This window comes from Oratosquilla oratoria, chromosome 2 (assembly GCF_046742065.1).
Source record: "Oratosquilla oratoria isolate Oo_2021 chromosome 2, ASM4674206v1, whole genome shotgun sequence".
Taxonomy (NCBI): Eukaryota; Metazoa; Arthropoda; class Malacostraca; order Stomatopoda; family Squillidae; genus Oratosquilla; species Oratosquilla oratoria.
In genome coordinates this window covers 27,137,074-27,148,485 of record NC_134778.1, presented here as the reverse complement: position 1 = coordinate 27,148,485, position 11,412 = coordinate 27,137,074, and the positions used below count along the sequence as shown (strand labels likewise).

The 11,412-nt window shown below is 45.3% G+C and overlaps 1 protein-coding gene across 1 annotated transcript in view; it reads right to left on the bottom strand.

The window, feature by feature from the left end:
• The window catches only part of LOC143034995 (uncharacterized), a 16,123-nt gene extending 11,848 nt beyond the window's left edge, over window positions 1-4,275 (bottom strand). Inside the window, exon 1 of the mRNA XM_076201380.1 lies at window positions 3,682-4,275. Within this exon, the coding sequence (XP_076057495.1) occupies window positions 3,682-4,275 (594 nt within the window). The remainder of the gene's footprint in view (window positions 1-3,681) is intronic.
• Window positions 4,276-11,412: the final 7,137 nt, after the last annotated feature.

Sequence of the window (11,412 nt, the reverse complement as noted above, 5' to 3'; positions counted from 1 at the left end):
TGTAGTGGTTACTACAATTGTCCTATTTGGAGGAAGCTAGGATATTTAAAGTCAATCCCATGACTGATCTGTTTATTGGAAATGGTGATGATGGTATTTACAATATTTGTAGCGAAATTCTGGATTCTTGGTCTTTGGTATACAATTATTTAAAATCTATTTACAATACATAAATATGCTTCTTACAGTATGTAGAAGGATATGTTTTGTTTTATTTACAAAATAAATTAAGTTATTATAATGAACATTGTTATTATATTAATTAAAATTAGTCGAATGTATGTTTAGTCGGACGCATGTTCTAAGGGGTGACTATTGTTTATCCCGTACTCTGCGATCACGGGTCCTGAAGGGGTAATTATACGTGTTGGCTACAGAACACTACAGAACTCTCCCCCTAGTGACGAGGCAGGAGGAACGATATCTGTTTTTTCTTTGTAGTGTGTTTGTGGTTTGTAGCCCGTGTGTCCGGAGGTGTCGGAAGAGCAACAGGATCTTGTTCGTTGTCCGAGAGGAGGTATGCAGGCTTGGCGCGGTCTATGGAGATGACGTCAGTGGTTCCACGGCGATCGATGGTCAAGTTCTTCCTTGTCCTCTTGACGACTCTATATGGGCCATCGTATGGTTGTTGAAGAGGCTTCTTTACTCCCTCCACGCGAACGAAAACATGTGAGCAGTCTTCGAGGTCCTGGCTCACAAACGTTCTTGTTGGTGAGGTACGCGGTGGCACTGGCTGGAGTTTCTGCATTGTATCTGTAAGATTAGTAGCATAATCTTGAACGCTGCAGGGCTGCGTTATAGGGGCAGATGCAAGAAACTCACCGGGCAGACGGAGTGGAGTGCCATAAAGAAGTTCTGCAGAGGAGTGGCCAAGGTCTTCCTTGAGGGACGTGCGTATACCGAGGAGGACCATTGGAAGCACCGTAGACCAGTTGGTGCGGTCGCGTGCTGTTGCTGCAAGTGAAGCCTTGAGTTGTCGGTGGAAGCGTTCGACGAGTCCGTTGGATTGGGGATGGTAGCTTGCTGTTCTGAAACGCCGGATACCTAGCAAAGACATAACCTTGTTCCATAGATTGGATTCAAATTGGCTACCACGGTCGGATGTGAGGCTGAGTGGTGTACCGAATCTTGAAATCCAGGTGGTTATAAAAGCTTTGGCTACTGTATCTGTGCTTATGTCAGTAAGCGGGATTGCTTCGGGCCAGCGTGTAAAACGGTCTACACAAGTAAGAATATACCTGAAGCTGTCGGAGAAGGGAAGCGGTCCGACGATGTCGATGTGGACGTGCTCGAGTCGAGTGGAGACTGGGCGAAAGGTACCTGGAGGGGAGATGGTGTGGCGTGTGACCTTGGAAGCTTGGCATTTGACGCAGGTGCGGGTCCAGTGTCGAACGTATTTGGCAATTCCACTCCAGATGAAGCGTGATGACATCATGTGCTGCGAAGCTCGAATACCTGGGTGGGAGAGGTCATGTAAATGGCGGAACAAGGGATACCTGTGGTTCTCGGGCAAGTAGGGACGGATGGTGTCCGTGGATACATCGGCGTAGAGCTCAGTGTTGGTTCCAGGGAGCTGTACCTTCTTCATCTGCAACGCGGGGTTTTCCATCAATCGCTGCAGCTCGGTATCACCAGCTTGGTCTGCAGCGATGGCGGCGTAGTCGATGAGAGAGGTAGAGACTGCAGATATGTTGCGCGAGAGTGCATCGGCAGGACAATTATCTGCACCTCGAACAAAACGAATATCTGTGGTGAATTGGGAGATGAAATCTATGTGTCGGAGTTGTCTAGGGGAGTATGTTGTCTTGTTATGAATGAATGTTGTTGTGATTGGTTTGTGGTCGGTGTATATGTGGAATTGTCGTCCTTCGACGAAATACCTGAACCTGTTGACAGCCTTGTAGATGGCTAGGAGTTCCTTGTCGAAGGCGCTGTATTTCTTCTCGGCATTGTTGAGCTTCTTTGAGAAGAAGGCGATGGGTTTCCAGGCATCGTTGATGTATTGCTGCAGAACTGCGCCGACACCTGTGTCTGAAGCATCTGTCGAGATGGAAGTGATGGCATCAGGAATAGGGAAACTAAGGGCGGTAGCATTCCCGAGTGCTTCTTTGGCTGCCATGAAAGCTGCATCAGTTTCGACGTCCCAGTTGAGTACGATGGAACGTCCCCTCTTGCACGGCTTGATCATGGAGTAAAGCGGTTGGAGCAGTTGAGCGCAGCCTGGAATGAAACGATTATAGAAATTTAACATACCAAGGAATTGCTTGAGTTGGCGCTGTGTTGTAGGTTTCGGGAAACTCTGGATGGCGTCGCAGCGGGATGAGACAGGGGTGACGCCTGAAGGTGTGACGGTGTGTCCTAGAAAGTTGATGGATGACACACCGAAGTCAGATTTCTCGAGATTGATGTGGATGCCGTAGTCTTGTAGGCGGGTAAAGACTTGCTTCAGATGGTCTTGGTGCGTGGCTTCGTCAGGGCTGGCGATGAGCACATCGTCGATGTAAATGAAGCAAAAAGGCAGGCCTCGCAGGACTTCGTCCATGAATCTCTGGAAAGTTTGGGCAGAGTTCTTGAGGCCGAAGGGCATTCGAACGTATTCGAACAAGCCAAAAGGTGTTGTGACAGCTGTTTTGGGGATGTCAGGCGGGTTGACCGGAATATGATGGAAGGCTTTTACAAGATCGATCCGGGAGTATACGCGAGTTCCTGCAAGGTGTGAGGAAAACTCCTGTATGTTGGGAACTGGGTACCTATCCATCACAGTTCGCGAGTTGAGGGCGCGGTAGTCACCGCATGGCCTGATGTCACCGTTGCTTTTGGGGACGATGTGGAGAGCTGACGACCAGTTGCTTGAGCTTGGACGAATGATACCTTGACGCATGAGGGCTTCCAATTCTGCCTTGGCTAGTTTGAGGCGTTCCGGAGCCAGACGACGGGCTTTGGCGTAGACTGGAGGTCCCGTAGTCTCTATGTGGTGCACTACGTGGTGTTTCACAGTCGTGGTCGTGGAGTAAGGTTGGGTCAAGGCAGGAAAGTTCCTGAGGAGAGAAGCAAACTTGTTATCAGCACTGATGGTTGAAAGTTGGCTACTTACTCCGGTTGTTGGCCTGGCGTTGGATGACATCGATGTAAGGGGGTCGTGGAGCTTGCGATTTTTAATATCGATCAGGAGATCGAAGTGGGTCAAAAAATCGGCGCCAAGGATGGGTTGGGAAACTGATGCAACGTAGAAGGTCCACTCAAAGGATCGGCGAAGGTTGAGTTCTAGCTGAAGTGTCTTCCTCTTGAAAACGGGTATCTTGGTGCCGTTGGCTGCGTAGAGGGAAGACATCGGCGGCAGTGATTGCTGGCTTGCTGTGGCAGGCAGGACACTGACTTCAGCTCCGGTATCGATGAGGTATGTGGTGTTGGAGAGTGGATCAAATACGAAGAAGAGTTTCGATGTATGTTGGCGAACGCTGTGCGCCGTTAGCGTTCGCCCATCGTGTTTAAAGGTGACGGTGAGAAGGTGCACGGCTGTGTACATTTCCTCGCATCTTGTCCAAAGCGACGATGGTAGTAGCAGACGCCTGATGTGTGCTTGGGTCTCCCTCTGGACGTAGACCTGGAGCGGTTGCGGTAGTATCTTGGTGACGGGGGTCGTTGTTGAAGGTTGGCAACCTGCTCTTGGAGGGCGCTAACCTGGAGGGTGAGTTTAGAGACTAGCTCGGTTAACGCCTGAGTTGCAGACTGGTCGGCGAGGTTAGCGATGGTAGGGCGCGCAACTGGTACCGAAGCCATGAATTCATCAGCGAGTGTGGCTAGCTCGTCGAGCGAGAGCTTGTTCTTGGCGCTGAAGAGGTTGCCTTGGATGGTTGTTGGTAGGCGCTGGTAGAATAGGTGGCGCAAGATGGAGGTGTCGAATGTTGCGTATTTGTCTCCGAGCAATCGCTTCATGCGTCGCAGCAAGTCGGATGGTTTCTCATTTCCAAGTTCTTCTTTCGAGAGGAGCTCCTGCAGGCGTGTAGCTTCGGAAGACTCAAGGCGGTCCAGAACGGCTTTCTTCAAATCTTCGTATGGGGTACCGGATGTAGGTGCCTTGGAGATGGTGTCTGAAACTTGGAGGAGTACGTCAGATGGTAAGAGACCACAAGCATGTGAAAACTTCGTAAGGCTGGTGGTAATGCGGTTTGCCTTAAAGTTACACTCGAGGATTGTGAACCATATTGTTGGGTCGCGGTTGGAAAAAGGGGGTGCGCGGAATGCACTTACTTCCTGTTGTTGATCGTCCGTCATGCTTACGTGATTAGTATGCAGCGATGTTCGTGGGCAGCTGGGTTGGTCAGAGCAGTCCGAGTTGGCGGGGATGGGCAGGCTGGGTCAACGGGCAGGACAACCCGGGGCGGCGGGGCTGGGCACGGCAGGGCGGCGGGCGGGGCTGGGCACGGCAGGGCGGCGGGCGGGGCTGGGCACGGCAGGGCGGCGGGCGGGGCTGGGCACGGCAGGGCGGCGGGCGGGGCTGGTCACGGCAGGGCGGCGGGCGGGGCTGGTCACGGCAGGGCGGCGGGCGGGGCTGGTCACGGCAGGGCGGCGGGCGGGGCTGGTCACGGCAGGGCGGCGGGCGGGGCTGGTCACGGCAGGGCGGCGGGCGGGGCTGGCGGGGCTGGCGGCGGTCACTCCAGGGTCACCAAATGTAGTGGTTACTACAATTGTCCTATTTGGAGGAAGCTAGGATATTTAAAGTCAATCCCATGACTGATCTGTTTATTGGAAATGGTGATGATGGTATTTACAATATTTGTAGCGAAATTCTGGATTCTTGGTCTTTGGTATACAATTATTTAAAATCTATTTACAATACATAAATATGCTTCTTACAGTATGTAGAAGGATATGTTTTGTTTTATTTACAAAATAAATTAAGTTATTATAATGAACATTGTTATTATATTAATTAAAATTAGTCGAATGTATGTTTAGTCGGACGCATGTTCTAAGGGGTGACTATTGTTTATCCCGTACTCTGCGATCACGGGTCCTGAAGGGGTAATTATACGTGTTGGCTACAGAACACTACAAGCTGACCGATGTCCCTGAGAATCGTTTTTTGCGTTACTAGTAGCTCGAGCTCTTTGTGTGCTTTTGAACCTGAAAGCAAGATGATGAGCAGGCTGTTGTGTGGTGCACGATTACTAAGCAGATGTACATCTACGAAGCAAGTGCAAAGCTAAAAACATAGTGCTGTGTTGATAGTAGCTACTATTCCCCGTCAACCAGTTCAACATGGCAGTTCCTTGCCAAACGCTTAACTACACTTTGTATTATAATCTACAAGAAACGTCAGGTTCACACTGTCAAAGACTGTCAAATTTTATTACATTGTACAGGAGAGAGAACGAAAAATTGATAAAAAATCTTTGTGAGTATGAACTGGGCATATTACTTTCAGCCATCCCCTATCGTCAACGGGCTCATGCAGACATGTTGGATAATTTCACCATGGCCTCCGTACTTGTTGACGAGGCCAGGGTCCCGAGTGTACTTTTTTTTTTTTTTTTTTTTTATGTTTCGAATAGCTTTGTTTTCAATCCAGGCTAACATAACTCGTGCCGTCTGCACCGAATGATCCAGTCCTTTTTGCGAACAGGATCTTTTGGAATAGAATGAAAATGAAGTACATCCGTAGCAGAAAGTTTTGTCGAATCACTGTTGCAATTTGCGGCGACACAATAAACCATTTTCGAACTAAATACTTGATAAACCTTGCTAACATACGAAATATGACAGATCACTGATCAAGTTGACAGCGCAGCACGGCACAGCCGATAGAGCCTTACGAGAACTGCCGAAGATCGGCGAAGGGAAAGCTCGTCTGCTGCCGATATTTTGAAAGGCCTTGTTATCACATTGCATAATAACAAGGATTTATTCTTGCATTATTTTATCAAAAAATGACTAAGCCATACATCTAGCAAATATTCACCATTTCTCTGAAAACCTTCTCAGTTGACCTTTAAGGTGCTTACGGAAAAGAATTGTTCGCTGTGGCCGAAACTTTCACTTTTGCCATTGGTGCACAATCTGTCTCTGTGCCATCATTTGCGAGTGTCACGGTTCCCTGAACTAAGAAACACAGGCGGGGTCATGACCTAACACCGTTAGGGGCTTAGCTACAGCCAAAACCGTCAAAGCTGATCTAGCTCTCCTTGGATAGCCAGGGCTAGAGTCCCTTTATACACAGAGTTGAGATCTGATTATACGATGAATATCAGTCACGTGATCCAGGGAGGTATTTTGTGGCCAAATCATTTTCGCTCCCACTTTCTGTTCGTTCTTGCTATTGATTCATCGAACCTATTGTGTTTGTTCACTGAACATGTTGGGTTGTTGTGCATTCGGATGCACCAACACTCCCTTTATACAGAGACCCTTTATGTAGAGACATGCCGGACATTCCGGGCACGCCGCCATTTTGTAGAGGTGTTGCAACTCTCTGTAAAAAGGGATTCTAGCCAGGGCAAGGGACAGTCACAGATAGCTGTTGGAATCGAACTCAGTCCTTTGTCATCTCGAGGCGGGGTTGATACTGAGCGCGCTACAGCTGCATACTGCTGCTCTCCAGTTATCCAGTTTGCCTGAAGCAGTTATCTTACAGTCGAAGAGGGACGTAAATGGAGGTCTTGGAAGGTGGTGAGGAGCCTATGCCAGAAGGCGTAAGGAGCTCTGCCAAAGCCGTCACATTTGCCCTACCATGCGCTTTGGGGACTGTTGGGACAGGTAACACTCAGTCACTCCTGGAAATCGGAGAAGAGTGCGGAATTCGAACACACAGCTAAGCCAATGCGAGACCAGCAAGTTCCTGAAGACGCCAACAGCATTATGGTATAAAGTCTGGCAGTGGTTGTGATTCAAGGGTTGTCTTTTGGGATATTATTTTGAGTCCGTATGATAACATACATGAACTGGATGACGTGGACACAGATCTGGGAGTCGCCACTCACAGCAAACTGAATTCCTTAGCCATGCTAGTCAAATCAAACGGATCAGTTCGTAATATAACGACATACGGCGGGCTGCTTGAATTCAAACCACTGTAGATACCAGCGACATTATGCATATTTCCAAGGAACACCAGACAAGTGGTGACACAGGTTCTGGTGCTTCCTTTTCACCACAGACCTGAACCACAGTGTGCAACCCAGACTAATCGAGTGAGGTCAGCGATGATTCGTTTCTTAACAAGAGCCGATCTTTGCCATGGATAGCATCTCCTCACCGACCGTGTAGACTCGTTCTATAGGCACTCCAAACATGAGGGGAAACGAAAGTGTGTGCGCAGAGCGACTCCAAACACCATGTCAATACTGGCGACAATATATACGGGTTCTTGGATCTCTGAAAAAAAAGAGAAATTCCAAATAAAGACATATTCTGATACCGCCATCTGCTCGCATACCAGGAGCTCCCGATTCCTGGTAAACCGGAGGCACTACCAGGGTATCTGATGCGAAAGCAGATGCCCTCAGAGTAGCAGTGACACCCAGTAACCCATACAGCTCGGGCCTCGACCCGTCCCCTTCCCCGGCTCCGCCCTGAGCCCCGCCACCCGAGTTCTGAGAAGCGGATATTTAAAGACTATTTTGAAGGGCGACTCAGAGCTGATCGGTCACTTGGTCTGTTGGTTGTTCCCCGCCAAATGGGAGGGGGGGATATGAAGGCAGTGATGTGTATGATAGGTGAGTGAGAGTGTGTACGTGTGTGTATATGCGCGCGTGCTTGTGTGCATGTGTATTAACCTAATAGTATTTGTGTAGCATATATGATAGGAGCAACGCTTGAGGAATCCTGTTTCTTATTCTCTAGTTATCACACATACGCATATGTACATAAACACCAACCCATTACTCAAAGAGACAGTAACGGTTTACAATGAGTTACAATGTTACAATGTCGACAGAGGACTTGTTGGTCCAGTGCGAGATAAAATGAACACACACACATACACACACACACACACACACACACACACACACACACACACACACACACACACACACACACACACACACACACACACACACACACACACACGCATATGTATATACATATATATATATATATATATATATATATAGATAGATAGATAGATAGATATATAGATATATATATATGCATGTACTGTATTTAATCGTCTGGGCTGGAAAGACGTTTTATTTTTTGAAAAGCAGGTGAAAAAGTGTTTCTGTTTATTTTCAGGTTAAATCTACGCCTGCACAGCTTGAAGTTATTATTCCTCGTCTTGGATATTGGATAGGATATTGTTTTTTATTATGTTATTGGATTCCTTTACATGTTTAAAGGTTTGTATTAAGCCCTACTTAAGTTTCCGTGTGTGTTTTCTTTAAAATGTCATTGTTTTAGGCGGTTGTCGTACAGTTTGTATCTTATATTTGGTATGAGTCTTGTGGCTTCCCAACACACTCTACGCAATCTATGATTATCTTTAATGAAATCTGAGGACCATATAGAAACAGTATATTCCCGAATATGAGTTAACCAGTGATCTATATGATTGGGTAATTATAACTGTACTAATAGAGGTGTTCAAGTAGATCAAAGGGTGACGTAAACAAGGTCATCATATTAAGACAACAGGGCAGGGTAGGACTCGCAGTGATGGATTTAAATTAGACAATTTTATATTCAAGAAGGAAATAGGCAAGAACTGGTTTACCAATAGAGTGATCAACGAATGGAATGGACTTAGTAACCATGTACTGAGCGCTGAAACTATCAGTTGTTTTAAGAAAAGGTTAGACAACTTTATTTATGGAGATGACAGGTGGTAATGTACATGGAACTGCCTAGTGTGGGCCTTATGGTCTTTTGCAGTTTCCTTCATTCCTATGTTCTTTTGTACTAATCCAAGTATGTCGTTGCTTTCTCTGAGTAAAGAGTAAGATGCTTAGATGTTTTAAGGTCGTTTTTGATAATTACACCAAGATCCTTTTCATTCTCCACTTTTATCAAATTGTTTCCAAATAATTGGTCATAGTTAATGTTAGTTTTATCCATATGCATAACTATACATTTGGATTCAGTTTCATTGGTACACTCTCAGTCGTAATGGATTATTATTATTATTATTATTATTATTATATATATATATATATATATATATATATATATATATATATATATATATATATATATATATATATTTTCTTAAACATCTATTTCCTTCACATTTTTCAGATGTCAGCCATCGTACTCTGGCTCTCTATCTTGCAGCAATCAATACGTCTCTCCTACAATCGTAATGATATGTCTGTCAGGTGACGGGTTGGATTTTATTAACGCTCCATTGTTGTTCTCCCGGGCCTATATGTCCAATTATTAAATATTTTCCCACGATGGCAGTAAGATTGCAGAAAAAAGAAAAATATAGAACTGTTGATTGCAACATCACGTCATATCAGTGCGCGCGCGCGCGTGTGTGTGTGTACGTGCAAGTACGTGTGTGTACGTGTCCACGGGTCGCACGAAAACGTATTAATAAATATAACCCGCACATATTTCACAAGCTCAAAAGTATATTAGCAGTAGGTGGCACAGCCTGGCACCTATTAAGCCAAAACCTCTTACCGACGTAACGGGTCAAGATAGTTTGCTCGACGCACGTCGATTAACGTCGTTGCGATAGCGTTTCTGAAAAGAAATGGATCGAATCATGGTGTCACCTGACGACACACTGCAGTCAAGTCCAAATAGGAGTTGCTAGTCAGCTACTCTGAAGCCCCATCCATCCTTCCCTCACTCACTCCATCCTACCCGTCTCTGCCCGACCTTGGGCATGATTCTGTATTTTATTTTCTCCTAATTCATCTCTCTCTCTCTCTCTCTCTCTCTCTCTCTCTCTCTCTCTCTCTCTCTCTCTCTCTCTCTCTCTCTCTCTCTCTCTCTCTCTCTCTCTCTCTCTCTCTCTCTCTCTCTCTCTCTCTCTCTCTCTCTCTCTCTCTCTCTCTCTCTCTCTCTCTCTCTCTCTCTATCTATCTATATATATATATATATATATATATATATATATATATACATGTATATATGTGTACATATATATACATGTATATATATATATATATATATATAATATACATACATATATGTATATATATATATATGATATATATATATACACATACATATACAAATATATGCATATGTTTGTGTATACATATATATACGAAGTACAAATACATGTACATACATACATATATATATATATATATATATATATATATATATATATATATCTGTATATATATATATATATATATATATATATATATATATATATCAAGGACTACTATTACACAGGACGTGCACACCCAGATTCCTGGCGCCGCTAGGGAGGCCAGTCCAGTGTGCTACGAGCACACTGGAGGTGTAAGGTGCGTTTTTTGCGCGTGGCTGCATTTAGAAGTGGATAGTGTTTGTTTACATAGGTTCTTGCTGATTTTGTTTGTTTGTTTGGTTCTTCATGGGTTCTTTCTTGCTGATTTTGTGTATTCAAAATGCCGAATAATTGTGGTGTTGTGAACTGCAAAGGTAATTATAACAAGGATAACAGGTGCCGAGTGTTTCGACTGCCAAAAGACCGTTAAGAAAGACAGAAGTGGCTTGATGTGCTACCACCACGTAATAACTTTGTTGTTGATTCTGACAGATTTTTCATTTGTGAGTTTTCCATGAATGATTATTGTTTTGCTCTTGAATCATACCCCAAGTGTAGTTATGAACAGCTCTGAGACTTTTTGGTGCTGCCAAGCAAACGCAAGCTGCAATACATCACCTCATCTATTGACAAGGATCAAGTGATTAGGGAAATATTTGCCAAAGTGAAGACACTGCAGCAGAAGAATGTATTTCTCTTGATAGATGAAGTATGGATTCGGCCAACTGTTGCATTTTTCTGGTGTGGTTCTAAGTGGCATGGCAGTGAACAAGCCAGACTGCAAGGCCACTTCTATCCTATGTATCATGATGAAGTCGCTGCACAGAGGACCTAGTATTATGGTTTCTGTGACACCCGTCCACAATCTCACAGCAGCATACCAGCTTGAGCGTGTGAAGGAGGCGGCAGCTGCTGTTGAGAGGGTAGGTGGGCGAGTCATCGGGTCTATCACAGACAACCACAAGATAAACCAGCAGTACTGTAAGCTGTTTGATTTTCTGGGTGATTGCCGTGCCTCAGCCAAGCATCCTCTTGACAAAGATCGTGTCTGGTTTCTCCTTTTTGACACAGTGCATCTTCTGAAGTGCATCCGCAACAACTGGATCAGTGAGAAGTGCCAGAAGATCAGTCTTGACAATAAAAAAAACAGCATCATTTGCTGACGTCAAGGAACTGTACGAGTCAGAGAAAGGCAGTATTCT